General features: G+C 33.8%; 2 protein-coding genes across 2 annotated transcripts; one reads left to right on the top strand and one right to left on the bottom strand.

Annotated features, from left to right (window-relative positions):
* Nucleotides 1-3,319: 3,319 nt before the first annotated feature.
* Nucleotides 3,320-9,590, bottom strand: LOC128241572 (thioredoxin domain-containing protein 15-like). Its single transcript, XM_052958579.1, has 4 exons — nt 9,522-9,590; nt 7,286-8,279; nt 6,303-6,433; nt 3,320-4,652 (listed from the first exon to the last, which is right to left on the bottom strand). Exons 1-4 carry the CDS (start codon nt 9,574-9,576, stop codon nt 4,441-4,443), a joined length of 1,392 nt encoding a protein of 463 aa, XP_052814539.1. The 5' UTR covers nt 9,577-9,590; the 3' UTR covers nt 3,320-4,440.
* Nucleotides 9,591-9,708: 118 nt separating this feature from the next.
* Nucleotides 9,709-15,944, top strand: LOC128217764 (elongation of very long chain fatty acids protein 6-like). Its single transcript, XM_052925138.1, has one exon. It carries the CDS (start codon nt 9,788-9,790, stop codon nt 10,631-10,633), a length of 846 nt encoding a protein of 281 aa, XP_052781098.1. The 5' UTR covers nt 9,709-9,787; the 3' UTR covers nt 10,634-15,944.
* Nucleotides 15,945-21,814: the final 5,870 nt, after the last annotated feature.

Raw genomic sequence — 21,814 nt, 5'->3', positions numbered from 1 at the left:
GTCCTGGACCAATGGCGTTGTGTCATTTATCTTGGTGACGTGATATAGGATCACACAAGAAAAATTTCTGTGATTTTTACTTTATGATCGTGTGAGTGGTGTCTGATAAGAAGATTTTCAATGTTAGTCATAAAGTTAATAATAGGCCCATGAGAGCCTCAATTGACATGGCTCGTGTGGTCATTTTCAAACCAGGGCATGCATATATTGGTACAATGCATCATACTTAAGTACATGTATGGTTCATTAGAAGAAGAAAATGTAGTTAGCAGATACTGTTGGGTGAACTTTTTTAGTATTCATATATCCAAAGCATGTACATACTAGAAACAGCACATTTAAAATGAATCGAAACGCAAAGGGAGACAGACACTACACTAATAACCAACTTTCTGTAACAAGTGTCTCCCTTTATAGCATATTTCGATGAGACTACACAATTTCAAGCGCCAAAATCCAATCACAATATGAAATATTTGTTAAAAACTAGATATTGCTTTTGTGAAAAAGCGCTTGTCTCCCCTATTATATTGTTTTATCTGAGAAAAAATAAATGATGGACATGAAATTTGTAATTTTGGACTGGAGACGAACAAAAAACAATGAAGTTTGGTTTATTCACCCATATTAAATAGTGAATATCTACTGCGACCTTGACCTTTGACCCACTGATCTCAAAATCAATAGGGGTCATCTACAAGTCATGACCAACTAGCATACCATACCAAGTATGAAGTTCCTAGGTGCAACCCTTCTTTATTCATTGAGCGGAAACGAAGTGTAACGTACAGACTGACCGACTGACAGACGGACTGATCACAACATCAATAGGAGTCATCTACTAGTCATGACCAACTTGCATACCAAGTCTGAAGTTCCTGGGTGCAAGCGTTCTTTAGTTACTGAGCAGTAACCGTTTCTTCACCTCAAGGTCAAGGCGACCTTGACCTTTGACCTACTGATCTCAAAATCAATAGGGTTCATCTATTAGTCATGACCAACTAGCATACCAAGTATGAAGTTCCTGGGTGCAAGCGTTCTTTAGTTATTGAAACTTTTTTGGAAACTTTTTCTTCACCTCATGGCCACGGTGACCTTGACCTTTGACCTACTCATACCAAAATCAATAGCGTTCATCTACTAGTCATGACCAACTAAAATACCAAGTATGAAGTTCCTGAGTGCAAGCATTCTTTGGTTATTGAGCGGAAACCGTTTCTTCACCTCAAGGTCCTGGTGACCTTGACCTTTGACCTACTGATCAACTAGCATATCAAGTTTGAAGTTCCTGGGTGCAAGCGTTCTTTAGTTATTGAGCAGAAACCATTTTTTCACCTCAAGGTCACAGTGACCTTGACGTTTGACCTACTGATCTCAAAATCAATAAGAGTCATTTACTAGTCATGACCATCTAGCATAGCAAGTATGAAGTTCCTGGGTACAAGTGGGTTTTTTTTTGGTTATTGAGCAGAAACCATTTTTAAGCTTAAGGTCACTGCCAACATATCGTTTTTTGCCTGAAGGTAACCTTGACCTTTGACCTTTTGATCTCAAAATCAAAAGGGGTCATCTACTAGTCATGAAAAACTAGTATACCAAGTATGAAGTTCCTGGACCAAAAGGATCTTTAGTTATTGAGCAGAAACCGTTTCTTCACCTTAAGGTCACGGCAACCTTGACCTTTGACCTACTGATCTAAAAATCAATAGGAGTCATCTACTAGTCATGACCAACTAGCATACCAAGTATGAAGATCCTGGGTACAAGGGTTCTTTCGTTATTGAGCAGAAACCATCTTTAAGCTTAAGGTCACCGCCAACATATCTTTTTTTACCTAAAGGTAACCTTGACCTTTGACCTTTTGATCTCAAAATCAATAGGGGTCATCTACTAGTCATGACCAACTAGCATATCAAGTATGAAGTTACTGGACCCAAAGGATCTTTAGTTATTGAGCGGAAACCGTTTTTTTCACCTCAAGGTCACGGCGACCTTGACCTTTGACCTAGTGATCTCAAAGTCAGTACGGGACATCTACTAGTCATGACCAACTAGCATACCAAGTATGAAGTTCCTGGGTGCAAGCGTTCTTTAGTTATTGAGCGGAAACGAAGTGTGACGTACGGACTGACTGACAGACAGGGCGAAAACAATATGTCTCCCCCATTAATGGGGGAGACATAATAAATGAGTTATGAGTGGATTTCATGTCTCGAAAACTGGATTTCATTTCGATTTCGATCTTTTTTCAAAATATGTCTACAACTTCCTTATTTTTGGATCAATTTGAATAAAATTTGAAATATAAACCTATTATGAAGCCTTTTCAATTATTTGTTCAACAAAAAGAAATATTTTTTAAAGATAAATGAGTTATGAGTGGACTAAAAGCCTTTTATCAATAAATCTTACCTAAAATCCAGAAATCCTATTTCAACGTGCAAGTCTCATTGATTCTTAAATCAGCACTTGACCTATGTCATGCATGTCTGCTTTGGCATGTGTATTTGTATCTATTCATATTCCATAAATGGGGTATTCCTCAATTATTAATGCAAAAGTAATAGGCCTTGCTACATATGAGCTTATTGTTGATCGCAACATGTGTATATATATATATGCATACTATGTTACATGATAATATATTTTTAGGATTTTGAGTTATGGCCATTGAACGTCTTCGCCACTGATGACGCAAATGATGCTGACATCACTACGACGGTCAAAATATCTTGATTAATTAAATAAAACAAGTTATACTTCATTTGTAATTCTACCAAGTAATTGTTGTTGTTTTTATGGTATATACATAAAGGAGTTTATGTACAACACTTAAGATGTTAGTTAATAATGTAAATGTTTGTAAATATGCTAGATGCAAGTACATATGGTAAAAACATGGCCCATTTCCCCGGTGGGGGGGGGGGGGGGCGTGGTTACAATTGACTGGTGCATTAGTCAATATGATAGTTGTTGGTCAATATGGTAGATTTAAGTTAATATGGCAGATGTTAGTAAATATGATAGATGTAAGTCAATATGGTAGATGTTGGTCAATATGGTAGATGTTAGTAAATACAGAAGATGTTAGTCGATAACTGTAGATGTTAGTAAATATGGTAGATGTTAGTCGATAACAGTAGATGTTAGTAAATAACAGTAGATGTTAGATGTAAGTTAATAAAGTCGATGTTAGTCAATACGAAAGATGTTAATAAATACAAAAAATATTAGTAAATATGGCGGATGTTAGTAAATAAGGTAAAGTTAGTAAATAAGATAGATGTTGAAAATACAGTAGAAAAAATAATAAAACAAATGACTCCTGACTCTTGCTTTTTATTGCACATACATGGAAAAACATTTGAAAAAGGATAAAATTAGAACAAGGACAAATATAAATATACATTATCACTGCCAGCATTGAATTTGAGCCAAGTCCTGGCAAATCAAGATATGCATGCATGAACATTCATTCTAAAAGAACCATTTGGAATTCATTCTTACATTAATTATTATGTTCTTGTTGATTTCTATTGGGCATTTACATTTCAATGTTTAACTTTTTACTCTCCTTAATCTCATGAAGAGTTTTATCATCATTTTTTGTACACATTACCGCTAATTTCACACAAATTATATAGAATTGTCATATATGATACATTGCATTAAATAGTGCACATACAAAAATAAACAATATTTAATATTTTCATACGTTCATGAATACTTTCCAAAAATTGAAATCTAATTCTTATTTTTCGGCTTTGCTTATGACTGACCTGAAACTCTGTTTTTGTTTAAAGAAATATTGTTTTGCTTGATTGCGACGAAAGCAGAGTTAAAACCAGTGATGGTGTCGATTTTGACAGACCATGAGAAAGTACCCTGGGGGGAGATCAAACCCACAACCTCATGAGTAAAAGGTAGACATTTATTCCACTGGACCACTCTCACTCTCATAATAAGCTCTTTAACTGTCACAACCATAAAACAATTCAAATCATCCATACACACATTTAGGCAATACAATCTTTCTTAAATGAATGTTATTTCTTCTCCTCCCCTTTTCAAACAAACCTCTATAATTCAAATTGAAAGATATTTTTTAAATGCACTAATCATCCACCATCCCATCCCCATTTTGTTCTATCGTAAACACATAATCTGTTAATCCCTGTCTGTATGCAAGTGTCCTGCTGAGCCATTTCCTCAGAACAACTTTTCTTTCCTTCGTATTGATTTTTTTTATTTTACCTTTTCAACTTAATTATTTTACCTTTTCAACTTATTTCCCCCCACCAACAACAATCACAAAGGATCCCTCAGTCTATGTGCTGGTGCTCTTGCCAAACCATTTTTTCAAATGTTCTTTTTCTCTTTCCATTTTTTTTTTTACAAACTAAAACCCAACATATTTTCTCTGACCAACGTGAATTTTCCTCAGTCTATATGCTGGTGCTCCTGCCACAGAATGCACACCCTGTTGATCCACTGTTGGCCCTTGTGTGACTTTATGAACATGTATGAGCTACACACAATCACAAACATCCATGAGATCAGGAGGAGGTTATCAGGCTCGTTTGTTGGCGTACTTGGGACCGGACCCATGTGATCCGCCTCGGTGATGTTCACAGTTGCATTAGCTTCCAGGCCTGAAATGGACATGTAAAGGTCATACCATTCAGGAAGAGAGACCTTTAAGTAGCACAAAGAATCTCCAATTTATATAACAGCAGTCTGGTTGCTAATGGTTCCCTGAAAGCAATGGAAGGTGTAACACTTGCTCATGCCCTGGTTTTAGACTGAGTCATATAAAGTTGAATTTAATTATCCTAAACGACCAGAAAATAAATAACAACAATATATAGAAATTATGAACACATAAACTACGGTAAAGTAAGGCCGAAAAAACTTAAATAAACAAGGGGTTAATAGAGAAACCCTTAAAAGCTTGATACTTTATTTTGACAAGTTTGCATCATGATGTATGTTTATAGGGGAAAAAGTAAATGCTGCGGACCCATATTCACATTGGTCAAACCTTAATTTTGACTCAAGATGACCCATTATCACATTGGAAATAAAATATAATGCTGAGATAAATTCTGGAATTGGATAATGGAGAATTTATGAAAGGTATAAGAAACTTTAACACAAAATTTTGTACGAGTTCTTGACCTTGTGACCTTTTTTTTTACCAAGATGACCCATATTACCACTGGTCTTAAATAATGTGTGGAGAAATATTCTGACAAGAGCTTCATGAAGATTGCATAAACACTACTGAATAAATGAGTGCAAGTTTGATCTTGATTTAACCTGGTGACCTATTTTTGACCCGTGATGACCCATATTCACTCTGGTCCTAAAACTCATGCAGTGAAATATTATAACGGAGGACTGGATGAACACTGATGAATTTCATTATTTGTGAAAGGAATAAGAAATTTTAACACACATTTTTGTCATAATATTTTACCTAATGACCTAAATTTCAACCATAGATGACCCATATTCACACTGGTCTTAAATATCATGCTGACTAATATTCTTAGCAAGTTTCATGAAAGTCTGATAATAGCTGTTATACTTAAGACAGGAAATAAAATTTTCAATGCAAAATTGTTTACAACATCAGATCACCTGAAAGCCGCCTTAACTCTAGTCTAGAACCTGTTGATTTTTTATGAAGAATTGAGCTAAAAACAAATATTTAAACTGTGCATTGCAGTTAAAACAATGCTATATTCATATAACATGTGAGTAATTTCTTTTCACCATTTCTTGGTGACAAACAGTGTGATAGACATACAAATAATCAATGACAAAACTTTGCGAAGCAATCAAACTTAGTACACTCTGTGCCAGAGTTTGACACATGTTATAGTTATAACAACCATTATTGTTCTGTTATTCAAGGACCATATCTCAAGAAATATTGCAGCAAAAATAATGTGCTTTTGCTACATTTATAACAATTGTCATTAAACAAGTGTGTACCAAGCTTAATGTTATCACATGTACTGTAAATCTTTTCAAGTTTAATGATGGCCAACATGTAAGTTTTTGCCTGTTGATCTTGAGCGATAGCTATAAAAGGACCAAGTTTGGTTCAGGCTTGTTAAACAATGCTTCTTTCAATAAGCTGACAAATGAACATCTTCGAGCACACCACCCAGCTGCCTATCATATGATGGGCATAGAATTATTTTTTTCATACTCTTGACACATTTGTTTCTTGCACACGAAGGATGTATGAACCCTAAACTCTAGATTTCAACTGAAATAACAGTAATTGATACCTGTGGTATTGGTGACGAAGGTGATGAAGTTTTCCAGTGTCCTCTCAGTTTGGTTGAACTTTACTGCAGCCCTCGACTGATGGAACACCAAGATATTCGGCACAGACACGGTTCCAAACCTCGCCAGTAAACTACAAACATTTTGATGCAACGTTATAAAATGCTAAAACAATACTAAAGCCATCAATCTTTTTTAATAGAGCAGTGCATTGAGAAAGAATGAACACAATGTGTCAGATCCACTTGTCCCATAGTTCTTTAAGAATTTAAAGTTTATTTTTTTCTGCAATACAAAATAAACAAGCACCTTGATAGACAGTGTCAGTGATAGTCATAGCGAAGTATGTTTGTGTTCTATATAAAACATTTATTATAAACTTTAATCTTTAGGGATGCCAAAAAAACACTTTGTCCTTTGGATGGGAAAGCACACTAAAAACGTTTTTAATTAATGCTCTCATACGGAAGAGAATGTATAAAATATATTAACAAATTCTAATCAAAATCTGTCAGGTTTCACATAACATTTAGGTATTATATGAAGCTTTCTAATAGCTGCATACCTACATGTACTTATTTAAGTTTAAAATAAATGTTTTATATAGTAAACTTAAAAACAAACCGCGCTACGACACTGACATTGTCATTCAAGGTTGTTTATTTTTTTGTATGCTTTTTCTGAAGCGACATATGAGAGTTCTATATATATCTATCAGGAATCCATTAACATTGAAAACCACAGTGGCATTTTTGAAATCATTTCTGTGTTTATACCATGTAAAATGGGTTTTTTCTTTCTTCACAATAACCATTTTTTAATATAACAGCCTAGAATTCTAAGCTTTATTTACCTTTTCAATATATAATAAGCGAGCAGCAGCTGTCACCATATCTTTAAGGCATGTTTCATTCTTAATAAAATAATGCAACATATTATGGTATACTGCAACAAATAAGTATATAAAAAGAAATTTGATGCTTACTTGCTAAACTGAGCCGTGTCAACTGCAACAAAGTCTAGTTGAGGGAATGCCCTCGCAAGTGCATTATAATGTGGGGCTGTTTTAGCACAAAAATGACACCAAGGAGCATAAAACATCACTAGCAAACAATCTGTCACATTTTCTTCTGTGCTGTTCTTCTCAAAATTTAGCAACTGTAAAAGTTGAGCAGTTGTAATGAGATTTACAGTTGCATTTGTATTATCAGTAACATTTCTTCCAGTGCATTGAAATTTAACTTTCTTTGCATTATCTGTCGTATTTGTTGAACTTTCTTCAGTTGTATTCACTATTTCTGCTGACTGTGAAACATTGAGGTTAACAGTTACTGATTCATTACCTTGTGAATAGTTACTGCTTATTTCATTTTCTGATGAACTATTAGATTTATTTGAAGATACTCCTTCCCTAAATTCATCAAAAATAGGGTCAAACAAGTACTTAAGCCACTGAACTATAGTTGAATTTGATTCTGATGTGGTATTTGCTGGAATGTCTTCTGCATTACTTGAGGCTGATGCATTAGATTCATTCACATTTAAGGAAATATCAGCTTTATCAGAAATTAACTGCTGAATATCAGCCTCGGTAGATAAGTCTACTTTATCAGTCTCTGCTAAAGAGTCTGTTTTATCTCCCTCTGTAGTTTCATAGCCATCACGAGCAATGTCAGATTGTATGTGTACATCCTGATCTACGATTTGATTTGAACCATCTTTCACTGGTTCTTCATTTTCATTCACTACGCCAGCTTTTGCACCAGGTTTTGTTTCGGGTTCATCAGCAACCACTTTCACTTCACTGTCATACCTAGTGTCAGCAGCAACCACTTTCAATTCACTGTCATATGTAGTGTCAGAATGAACATCTTTTTCAACATTGTGCTGAATGTCTATTTTTTCTGCAGAGATTTTCTCTGTTGTGTTGTCTGTATCTAACTGATGACACTCCAGTGTGGAAAACACAGCATAAATACCTGAAGAAAAATATATGGCATTTAGAATCATTTGTATATGTTACATGTGTAACATTCCTTTATTTTGGTTTTGAATGAAGGTACATTAAGACAGTGGTCAATAAACTGTGTCATATCAATTCATTTTACTAAAAATAATGGTATTTAAAAACCATTGAAGGAACAAAAGGAGGTATGGATGCTAGTTGATACCAGCCGGTTGGGTATAAATGACTGGCCGGATCAGACCAAATCCGGACCAACTGAAATCTCCTAACTGTTACAGAAATTGTTCGGAAGTTTACCTAATATCCGGACCAAAACAAAATAGGCATTGCTATGTTTCATAGATATTTTATTTATTAATTAATATATTTTATTATGTCAGGTAACAAAAATTATAATAATAATGATAATAATAATAAAATTATTAATAATTATAATAAAAACAAAAATTAACAGCTTATTACATAGTATTTTTAAATACATACATAAGTTTATTTAATCTTAGAAAATGATTCTGTGTGAGCAATAAACTCACATACATACATACATACAAACGCATGTAGACATACAGACAGACATACATACAGATGCACAAACAGACAGACGTACATTCATACAGACGCACAGACAGCTGCACAGACATACACACAGACAGACATACATATGGACGAATGTACAGCCACACATACAGATGCACTACAAGCGCACAGACAGACATAATAAAATATAATTTTAATAAATAAAATATCTATAAAACATGCATGTAGTATTTAATTTTGTCCGGTACGGCCAGTCTTTTACACAAACACAAAATTAGGAAAATTCCAAAAGAATTCCATAACAGTTCAGAGATTTCCGTTGGTCCGGTCCGACCAGTATTTTATACCCAACCTACCTGCCTGCCAATATCAACAATCGTGAAAAAAAGCCAGCTTGGCCTAAATTTGGATATGAATGTGTTGTGATTTAAGGAAAATCAGTCTTTGACTCAAATGGAGCCTCATGAGCGAAGAAGAATCTTAGAAGCTGGGATTACATATTAGCAAAATTGAACAGTATCTAATTTTGACAGATATAGTCAATGCAAGACAAAGGGAGATAACTCTGTGAAATCTACACAAATATCGAATTATCATAACCGATAATCCAGCATCATTAAAGGAGACGTATCGTAAACAGCAGTACATGTGTATCGGCTAATAACGCTAAAATTTTTTTAGACACTATGTGATTGAATGAAAAACGCCAGTTACATACATAAAGACAAGAAAAGTAGTTTAGGCTTCCGCATTTCAATAACTTTGGCCACCATCTTTGATGTGAAGCCTATCAGCAGTTTGTAACGAGAGAGTTGATTAGCTGTCAAATATCAGTTCATGCCAGTGACCAATCGGAATGAAGGTTTGTGGGTTTTGGTTTTGACAACCAAACACATGTGCAAGGAGTCACCGCTTGGTCCTGTCAGAAAATTGGACTTCTAAATATTTTTGTTCAAGAAAAGTACTTACATTTCCTTTATCAAAATGGAAACTAAGGCTGAAATAGATAAGTTCAACATGTCTTACGTGTTTAAATTCGAAAAAACTTTCGACGAAGGTGCTTTCAATACTTACATGAAGGAGCACTGGGCTGACAGTGTGATATACGCCACTGTGTACATCATTGTCGTGTTTGGGACTCAGTTTTACATGCATTCAAGAAAAAAACTGGAACTAAGACCATTCTTAGCTTTCTGGAGTGGACTGTTGGCAATATTTAGCATCCTCGGCTCGATTCGCACCATGCCGGAACTTATTATTGGCCTGAAAGTGCATGGGTTTGAGTACTCGCTGTGCAACAATTCATTTGTACTTCAAGGATCTATCACCAGTGTTTGGACCTGCATGTTCACTCTTTCTAAGGTTCTAGAACTCGGAGATACAGTATTTATAGTTCTTCGTAAGCAGCCCCTGATATTTCTTCACTGGTATCATCACGTAACAGTTTTGATGTACACCTGGTTTACCTACAGTCAGCATGTCGCAGCTGGTCGCTGGTTCATGGTGATGAACTTTGTCGTTCATTCGTTCATGTACTCCTACTACTGCTTCAGAGCGATGAAATATTCGTTCCCCAAATGGGTCAACATGTTCATAACATCTCTCCAACTCCTCCAGATGTTGGTTGGAATCTGCGTCAACGTTGTTTCATACCAAATTTTAAATGAGGGCAGAGAGTGTGACCAAAACTACGATAACATCAAGTATGCGTTGATGATGTATTTCAGTTACTTTATTCTGTTTGCACACTTTTTCTATACAAGCTACGTAGTGAAAAAGCCAGCAGGACACCATCACCATACCACAACTGACAAACAAAAAAAGCATTGATGAAGGTTAAATTTAGAATGACTTATATTCCAATTAATTGAATGTGCTCAGGATTCGTGTAAAAAGAAAAATGAAATCCCATTACCCAGTTATGACAATGGAATTGTGCAAGACGGAATACCAGTAAGGCTTAAAAAAAAAATATGTTCGTTTCGGGTAACCCGACCCTACTTATAAAAATGTGCCGACCCTAACTATTTTTTCCCGTTTCTGAGCAAAAAAAACTTCGTTAGCGAATAGAGAGTTACAAAGGGCGGATAAATGCAGAATTTAATCAGAATTATTGTTTATATAATGAAACAAAGTCAGGCAATGACAGTAATGTAGAAAAGACTGCCATGTGCAAGAAAACACTCTGAAATTACGACAGATTTTGAAAAAAAAAAATAAAAAATAATTAAAAAATCAAAAAAAATCCCTACCTACCCTACCTAGAAATTTTGGGAAGGTTACCCTAAACAAACAATTTATTTTTTTGGGCCTAATTGAAGTAAGGGACTATAATCAAGATGTCTTGTATCAAGGTTGAGACTGAGAATGAATGACAACTTTTTTCTCATCTTCAAACTGGACAGGAAAAGAAGACATTATACTTGTGTCATTCCAAAGGATCTTGTACCAATTATCTTTTGTGAAACCAATATTTTAAATAGTTGACACAAAGATATCCAATTAAATGATAATTGAGCTAGCATCTTTAAACACCTATTTAGTATAGAGAATGAGTACTTTTCAGTGGATTTGATGTGCACATGAAATTTAATATCTATTTCTCATAATTTGCAAAGATTCAGATTTGATGTTGATTTTTGATAATTGAATGATTATAACACATGTAGGATATGCACTTGCTAGATGAAAAAAATTAGCACTATTTCACACAGATTACGGAATGAACATATTTAATCCTGTAAATGTTATTTTGTGAGCCAAGTTTCATTTGTATATATGAATTTCATGATATTTATTAACAAGTATACACAATGATATCAATGTTATTTTTTCATTGCATGAGCATTTCAATATTCAATTTTTGTGTTTGATTGTGTCACTATAGCCCAACAGTATTACTGGTAGTAAATCTTCAGATGCAGGCAGGTGTCCTAATGTATCAATTCATGGCTTGTAATTGTATTTCAGCAGCCCTTAAGAAATCCACAAAGAAATAATTTTTATCATTAAAATATTGTTCAAGGGATGAGATTTTGTTGAAATATTTCATAGATAAGTGTTCTGGTTTGAATTAGGATTGAGTACCGCAGCAAGATAACAGGGTATAATACATACATGTATGTACATGTACCTAAGGTCAATCATAGTGCACACAATGTTAAGTTACTGGTATACATGTTCATTTTTGAATTTCTAAAGTTAGGTTAGATTAGACATTTTATGTAAAAGGTTACTGTTGTACCAATATTTCACTTCCTTATGCTTGTATACAAAAAGAGGTTAAAGAATTGTAAATTTTATCACTGTTTTGCTGAAATTTTGATCCTAAAAAGGTTTTTAATTAACTGCCTGGTTATACAATTTTTCGAGTATAGTATTTGTCCTTTATGATGTAATGAGGTTATTTAGTAGAACAAGATTGTCCCGAAATGAAGTCAAATTGTGACCGTATTGTTGACCCAGGTCACTGTGTATGGTAATTTTAAATCTCATTTCATGATTTACGCATGGATCATATAATATCATGCAAGAGGCACTCGGTGATAAAGCCTTTCACTTTGGACTCGCTTCTATTGTGCACTTGTACATGTTTAACTGCAGGTAATCTGTGCATGACATTGCTTTATTAATTGTAGATGTTACTGATGAACACAGATGTGTTTTAAGTTAAATAGGTATAAATTGACTTCGAATTGAAGCCTTCAATTCGAAGTCAATTAAGGTTTTCAATGCTTTTCTTCACATTTATTATTATATTATGAAAATAATTTTGAGAATGACATGATAATCATGTACAAATCAAAGCTTTTTTCCACTACCGTTAATGCTGTATGTCATACCAAAAAAATCAAAATAGCCTATCATTCAACTTAAAAGTTTTTTCATCACTCAAATAGTTACAGTAGCTATCTGTAAGATTGAACATGTGTGGACCTGGGACCATTTCATTTTATTTTTTTGTTTTATTAAATCAGACATTTAGACTGGTTTGATTTTAACATTTTACAGTTTTTTTTAAATGCCAATGGTGGAGTGTAAAATGCCAATGGTGGAGTGTAAAATGCCAATGGTGGAGTGTAAAATCCTGATGGTGGAGTGTAAAATGCCAATGGTGGAGTATAAAATCCCAATGGTGGAGTGTAAAATGCCAATGGTGGAGTGTTGTTACTTAGAATGCATTTTGAAAAAAAAAAAATGTTTAGAAAATGCAATTAAACAAATCCACCAGAAAGTGTTTTAATAATGAAAGGTTTTTAGTCAATTGGATGTATTTATGTATTTAATATCGTTGTGTGTATTTGCAACTGTTTGCACTATTAATATTCTGTAAGATACCATTTGATTGGTATTGAAAGCACAGTCATGTATGTTTGTATCATTAACTATATCAGAGTCATTGGCATATCTCTTAGTAATTATTCACACGACTGGTGTATGTCTTTATGATAAATGTTTGAAATCATTATCAGATTGTTGGGTGGTGTGAGCATAAAAACGAAAAATTAGATTTTGAAGGTTAAATCTTAAGTTGATACCACTGATATCACTCCACATTTTCAAAATGAATGATATTTATCATGGGGTTTCCATGCATTTTGAAACTGCACTAGAAACAATTTGTATACATGTTATGGTGTGTGAAAGTTTCACGACACAAGCCAGTGCACGTATATTCTTATCAGGTCATGGAAATGTCTCTATAATTGTCTATTTTAGTTTGATATCATTTCGTGCACAGTTTCAATTCCATTTTATTTTACCAAGGTGAAGAACTGTTTTTTTAAACATTTTGCAATTGTGATCGTTTCTGGTCTTTATTGTGCTGGTTTTATTTTACATGTTTTAAGTGCTATCTTATTTTTCTTATACTTCCTTTTTCTAATCTTTCCACCAGGTTTTATAGGGAGATGATTGGAATGTTTGTATTATTGACTGACCAGTTCCTTATCAGGTTTTTGTATTTTCATATGTTCTTATTGATTGTTAAGGTTTGCTAGACTAGGCTTGATCAATATGAAGACATCTTTTGGGACTGTACTGTACACCTAGTACATGTGGATGTTTTAGAAAATTAATGGCAAAGTATGTATGGAAGTATTGATTATGGTGAACAAATATTGATGTCAAGTAATAATGCAAAGAAATATATTTATTTGTTCACCATTCCCGACGGATACTGCCACCTATGGTTTATGTTGAATAAATAAATGGCTAAGATGATTTGATGGTGACAATAAAATGATACTGTGTTAGAGTATAATCTTACTGTCCATAGGCCTGTTTCAATACAGGATTTTAGTCATGATTTCAACAATTTTATATCTGTAAATTGTCAACATTTTTATTTATTCTTAACTTTGTGCGCTTTTAATATCGGATAAATTTCAATTTGCACAAACATGTTGCAAAATGATAAAACTATGACACTCAAATATTTTCCATGACTTCAGGTGACTTATATCAACTAATAAATTTATTTAAACATGCTCCTGGCTATTAAACTAATTTTTAAATTACAGGAAATAGAATACTTTTAAAATTCTAAATGAACATATGATAGAAAAACACACATAATTTTTATGCTGTTTTAGAAGAATTGTTAAACATTGGCCAGTACATACTTGATTCTGTATTGTTTTAACCAAAGTCTTTCTGCAAATATTTTGAATTACACAACATGTTATAGAAATATTTTGTGTCACAAAGTGTTAAAATTTTCGCATAAACAAAATTTGTTGAACCCAGCAAGTAGAAAAGAAGCTTTTTAATATCTCAATCCGATTTAAACCAAAAATGCAGTACAAATTTCCTCTTTTGTTTAAGCTGAATTGGCAATTTTATTGAAACTTGTCTGTTCATCTGACATTAGGATAGAAAAAAGAATCATTTGATGTTCATCTGTCTGGGACTGTTCTTGCTTCAGTTAGATCAATGACATCTTCCATTCATGTGATCAGCTACATACACTATGTAACATAATATAGACACCGTTTGTGATATATCTATTATGGAAAATATTTAACAGATTTAGATTGTGTGATAGTTATTGGTTGTGATATTTTTTCTGACAGTTCCCTGCATATGTTCTGAGTCATTCATGCATGTTCAATTAAGTAAGTTAAGCCAGATTATACCAGTATTATGTAGTTGTAAGATTAATCATGACCATGGTTAAACACTGAACTGTCTTTTGTTATTTAATTCCATACAGTCAGATTTAAACCAAGTAACTTGATTACGGACATATGTTTTATAACACATTTGTCTGAAATCCAGTTGTTCCATCAATTTATATAAATAGATAAAAATGTCTTTGAAACATTTGAGGTTTGATGCAAAGTTATTAAGCTTTTGTTTTGGTGCATGCATTTTTTGTTGCAGATTTGTTAAATGTTTGGTTAATATTTTATAAGGCCAGATGATGTAAGGTGCATTATTGAAATCCAAAGTCACATTGATTCACATGTGCATTGTATGTGTGTGTCCTGTAATCACATTGACTCACATGTGCATTGTATGTGTGTGTCCTGCAATCACATTGGCTCATATAAACATTGTATGTCTGTGTTCTGTAATCATATTGACTCACATGTGCATTGTATGTGTGTGTCCTGTAAACACATTTAATCACGTATACAATGTATGTGGGTGTCCTGTAATCACATTGACTCATAATTATGTACATTGTATGTGTGTGTCCTGTAATCACATTTGGCTCACATGTAAATTGTATGTGTTACCCACAAGTGCTGCATGATTTAAACAATAAATGACAGACTTACAGAATGGCTCCTGTATAATCAATGTTTATGTCCTATGATGTTTACCATTGTCAAATTCAAGTAGACTGTGTGTTCTTGTTGGTTTACTTCTGTTCATGTCATAATAACTTGACTGTAATATGCCATGACTGAATAAACCTTTAAACTTGAACAATGTTTTAAGGGTATTACTATAGCTTGTATGTAACCTGTTGCTAAAGTATTGTTGAATACTTTGTTCAGGATTGTACCACGGTTAACATGTTTTATATTTGTTATTGTATCTTTATTACGTCTTGTACTGATGTATAGTGATTTATTTCCTAACACTGTACACATGGGTATGAGTACAAATAAATTGCAAGTACAATTATTAACTGGTTGTTGATTTTGCTTTTGATTTAAATTGTAAGAAATGGGTCCAAGTACTTTCATATCTTAGGTATCCTCCGCATAGTAACAGTTATATCTTGTGATTATACATGAACCTGTGTATACATGTAAACAATGACAAGATACGCTTTGGTATCAATGTTAACAATGACAAGAAATGCTTTGGTATCAATGTAAACAATGACAAGATACAGCTTGGTTTTCATGTTAACAATAACAAGATACAGCTTGGTTTTCAAATTCATGTTAACAATGACAAGATACAACTTGGTTTTCATGTTAACAATGACTAGATACAGCTTGGTTTTCATGTTAACAATGACAATATACAGCTTGGTTTTCATGTTAACAATGACAAGATACAACTTGGTTTTCATGTTAACAATGACAATATACAACTTGTTTTTCATGTTAACAATGACTATATACAACTTGGTTTTCATGTTAACAATGACTAGATACAACTTGGTTTTCATGTTAACAATGACTAGATACAACTTGGTTTTCATGTTCACAATGACCAAATATATAACTTGGTTTTCATGTTAACAATGACTAGATACAACTTGGTTTTCATGTTCACAATGACCAAATATAACTTGGTTTTCTTGTTAACAATGATAATTAACAACCACATAGGTATGTCAACAATGGCAATATACGACTTGGTATTCATGTTAACAATGACTAGATACAACTTGGTTTTCATGTTCACAATGACCAAATATAACTTGGTTTTCTTGTTAACAATGACAATTAACAACCACATAGGTATGTCAACAATGGCAATATACGACTTGGTATTTATGTTAACAATGACAAAATACAACTTGGGTGTTCATGTCAATAATGACCAGATACAACGTGGTTTTCATGTTAACAATGACAAGATGCAACCTGAAACACATGTTAACAAAGACAATATTCAACCTGGTACACATGTTAACAATGATAATATTCAACCTGGTACACATGTTAACAAAGACAATATTCAACCTGGTACACATGTTAACAAAGACAATATTCAACCTGGTACACATGTTAACAACGAAAATTCAACCTGGTACACATGTTAATAACGACATGATACAACCTCATACACATATTAACAAAGGCTAGATGCAATGTGGTACACATGTTAACAATGGCACTTTGTTTTTCATTTTTAGCTTATGTCGTCACAGATTGTCCGTCGTGCGTGCGTGCGTGCGTGCGTAAACTTTTACTTTAAACGACATCTCCTCTGAAACTGATAAGCGGATTTTGACAAAACTTCACAGGAATGTTCCTTTGGTGGTCCTTTACCAAAATTGCTCAAATGGTTCCGGTCCATTGCACAATATGGCCGCCAGAGCTAAAAATAGCAAAATCTTTAAACGACATCTCCTCTGAAACGGTTCGGCAGATTTTGATGAAACTTGACAGTAATGTTCCTTGGGTGGTCCTTTATTAAAATTGCTCAAATGGTTCTGGTCCATTGCACAATATGGCCGCCACAGCTAAAAATAGCAAAATCTTTAAACGACATCTCCTCTGAAACGGATGGGCAGATTTTGATGAAACTTGACAGAATTGTTCCTTGGGTGGTCCTTAACCAAAATTGCTCAAATGGTTCCGGTCCGTTGCACAACATGGCTGCCAGGGCAAAAAAATAGAAAAACCTTTAAAGAACATCTTCTCAGAAACCGATGATCAGATTTTGATGAAACTTAACAGAAATGTTCCTTGGATGGTCCTTTATCAAATTTGCTTCAATGGTTTCGGTCCACTGCACAAGATGGCCCCCAGAGGTAAAAATAGAAAAACCTTTAAACGACTTCTCCTCAGAAACCGATGATCGTATTGCAATGAAACTTGATAGAAATGTTACTTGGGTAGTCCTTAACCAAAATAGCCCAAACAGTTCTGGTCTGCTGCACAACATGGGCACCAGAGCTAAGAATAGAAAAAAACGTTAAACTACATCTTCTCAGAAACCGATTATCAGATTTTGATGAAACTTTACATAAATGTTCATCGGGATGCCCTTTAACCAAAATTGCCCAAATGGTTCCGGTCCGCTGCACAACATGGCTGCGAGAGTTAAAAATAGAAAAACCTTTAAGGACTTCTCGTCCGCAGTCTTCACGAAAAACAGTTTAACCTACTAGCCAGTTGGACTAGCATAATGGCATATTTTACTAGTCCGAATGACAATCTAGTAGTCCGACTATTTTGCCACATTATAAAACTGTATGCTTGAGGTAAATACCTATTTCAATTGAGCAGCTTGCAGTTTGAGTAAACATTTCTTTATTATGATGCTCATGCAGTGATAGGGAGTGACATCCTTCTGTTGAGAATAGTGCTCCTTGTTCTTCAGAACCTATGGGTACTATGTAAAAACAAAAGGCATCTTGCTTGAATAGACTGTAATAATATCAACATGGTTAGAAAAGAAATGCCATGCTCTAATAGCTTTGATTACATTTTACTACTGAATTACCTCCCTTTAATAGAAAAAAAAATAATGTCTTAATTTTTCACGTATAGCATCTTTAAATAATTTTTAAACAATAATAATTTATGAGTAAACATATAAGCATAAAGTTCTCACAAAAAGATCAATTTAAAAACCTTACATTTATACATAGGAAAGTATATATAGACTGAACATTAATTTTCGTTTAAGTGACATTCTGAAAGTTTATGAAACAGCTATTTTTAGTAACTTAAATGGCCGAAAAGTGTAAGTGAAACACCAAGTCGATTCTATCTCGTCAGTTCTTGTTCAGGTTAGATATTTGCTTTATAATCTATTTAGATTAAATGTTTATTAATTGTTTAACTTTTAAGCATTATTTTGGGTCGATATTTATAGTTTAAAGGAAAAACTTATATCTTAAACAGCGACAACGTGTCGCGAGTGGCAAAAGACCCGACATCACATCAGAAGTGAAAAAAAGATGGTCTTATGCAGGACTAAGTGGATGCGTGTTGAATGCTGCTTGTATAAATATATTTTGATAATCAGTAACTAGTGATTAAAATCGATATCACTTAAGTTAAAAACTAAAAGACAGTAAATGCTTATATTACTTCAGGTTGAGGGTTCTTTTCTGTTGTTGTTGGTTCTTGTCGGTTTTTAGTGACAGCGATTATTCGGAACGTCTCGTCGATTTCCAGATAATTTCCCGCGGAAAAACAAGCATGGCTGCGAAAAGAAAACGTGAAAATGACTCGGTAACGGGTTATTTAAAAGACGTGTCGCCATTAAAAGTCGCAAAAAAACAATAATAAACGTCTCCATTTCCATTTGGAAAACAATGGTTTGTAATTTTTAGCTCGCCTGTCATATGACAAGACAAGATTACATGTTAGTCAATCGTCAGTCCACAAATTGCCTGCGTCACAATTTTGACATAATCTTTATGAGACTTAATAACAAGGGTCATCTCAACAAAATCTTTGACAAAATGGCCCAAATGGTTCCGTTCCGCTGCACAACATGGCAGCCAGAGCTAAAAATAGGAAAAACCTTTACACCACTTCTCCTCAGAAACCGATGATCAGATTTTGATGAAACTTGACAGAAATGTTCCTTGGGTGGTCATTAACCAAAATTTGTTAAATGGTTCCAGTCCACTGCACACCATGGCTGCCAGAGCTAAAAATAAAAAAATAAACTTTATACGACTTGTCGTCGAAACCGATGACCTTTTTTCGATAAAACTTGACAGAAATGTTTGTTTGGTGCTCCTTTACTCAAATTGCCCAAATCATTTCGGTCCACTGCACAACATGGCAGCCAGAGCTATTAAAGTAAAAAAAATAATTAAATAACTTCTCCTCAAAAATTGATGATTGTATTTCTATGAAACTTGACGAAAATGTTCGTTAGGTGGTCTTTGCTTGAACCTTTTGGCCAGTGGAGCACAGGCACTGATGTGCCTCTTGTTACAATGACAATATGCAACCTAGTTCACATTTTAACAATAACAATATGAAATATAAAAGACAAGATGCAACTTCTTTAATATGTTCATAATGACGAGATGCAACTTCTTGGTATACATGTTAACAAATGACAAGATGCAACTTTGTACACATGTTAACAATGACAATATAAAATTTGGTACACTTGTTAAAACGACAAGATGCAACTTAGTCCATGTTAATAAAGAAAATATGCAGCTTCGTATGAATGCTAATAATGACAAGATGCAACTTCGTACACATGTTAATAACAACATGATGCAACGTGGTATTCATGTTAACAACGACAAGATGCAATTTGGTATTCATGTTAATAATGACAAGATGTTACTTGGTACACATGTTAACAATAACAAGATGCAACTTGGTACACATTTTAACAAAGACAATATACAACTTGGTACACATGTTAACAATGACAATATACAACTTGGTACACATGTTAACAATAACAAGATGCAACTTGGTACACATGTTAATAATGACAAGATGTAACTTGGTACACATGTTAACAATAACAAGATGCAACTTGGTACACATGTTAACAAAGACAATATACAACTTGGTACACATGTTAACAATGATAATATACAACTTGGTACACATGCTAACAAAGATAAGATGCAACTTGGTACACATCTTAACAAAGACGAGATTCAACTTGGTACACATGCTTATAATGACAAGATGCAACTTGGTACACATGTTAACAATGACAATATTCAACTTGGTACACAGGTTAACAAAGACAAGATGCAACTTGGTACACATCTTAACAAAGAGGAGATTTAACTTGGTACACATGTTAACAAAGACAAGATGCAACTTGGTACACATCTTAACAAAGACGAGATTTAACTTGGTACACATGTTAACAAGACAAGATGCAACTTGGTACACATCTTAACAAAGACGAGATTTAACTTGGTACACATGCTTATAATGACAAGATGCAACTTGGTACACATCTTAACAAAGACGAGATTTAACTTGGTACACATGCTTATAATGACAAGATGCAACTTGGTACACATGTTAACAATGACAATATTCAACTTGATACATATGTTAACAATGCCAATATACAACTTGGTACACATGTTAACAAAGACGAGATGTAACTTGGTACACATGTTAACAAGACAAGATGCAACTTGGTACACATCTAAACAAAGACGAGATTTAACTTGGTACATATGCTTATAATGACAAGATGCAACTTGGTACACATCTTAACAAAGACGAGATTTAACTTGGTACACATGCTTATGATGACAAGATGCAACTTGGTACACATGTTAACAATGACAATATTCAACTTGATACATATGTTAACAATGCCAACATACAACTTGGTACACATGTTAACAAAGACGAGATGTAACTTGGTACACATGTTAACAATGACAATATACAACTTGGTACATATGTTAACAAAGACAAGATGTAACTTGGTACACATGTTAACAATGACAATATACAACTTGGTACACATGTTAACAATGACAATATTCAACTTGGTACATATGTTAACAATGAAAATATTCAACTTGGTACACATGTTAACAATGAAAATATTCAACTTGGTACACATGTTAACAAAGACAAGATGTAACTTGGTACACATGTTAACAAAGACAAGATGTAACTTGGTACATATGTTAACAATGACAATATACAACTTGGTACATATGTTAACAATGACAATATACAACTTGGTACATATGTTAACAATGACAATATACAACTTGGTACATATATTAACAATGACAATATACAACTTGGTACACATGTTAACAATGACAATATTCAACTTGGTACACATGTTAACAATGACAAGATGCAATTTGGTACACATCTTAACAAAGACGAGATTTAA

This window comes from Mya arenaria, chromosome 2 (genome assembly GCF_026914265.1).
Source record: "Mya arenaria isolate MELC-2E11 chromosome 2, ASM2691426v1".
Lineage (NCBI taxonomy): Eukaryota > Metazoa > Mollusca > Bivalvia > Myida > Myidae > Mya > Mya arenaria.
This window is presented reverse-complemented; position numbering and strand designations above follow the sequence as displayed.

What these genes read in the sequence shown, in the direction of transcription:
- LOC128241572 (XM_052958579.1), bottom strand. Translation starts at nt 9,576, where the DNA reads ATGGTGGCCAAAGTTATTGAAATGCGGAAGCCTAAACTACTTTTCTTG. An exon ending in ACTACTTTTCTTGTCTTTAT is followed by an intron (nt 8,280 to 9,521) that starts GTATGTAACTGG and finishes ATTTTTCTTCAG; the next exon opens with GTATTTATGCTGTGTTTTCC. An exon ending in CTTCGTCACCAATACCACAG is followed by an intron (nt 4,653 to 6,302) that starts GTATCAATTACT and finishes TGTCCATTTCAG; the next exon opens with GCCTGGAAGCTAATGCAACT.
- LOC128217764 (XM_052925138.1), top strand. Translation starts at nt 9,788, where the DNA reads ATGGAAACTAAGGCTGAAATAGATAAGTTCAACATGTCTTACGTGTTT.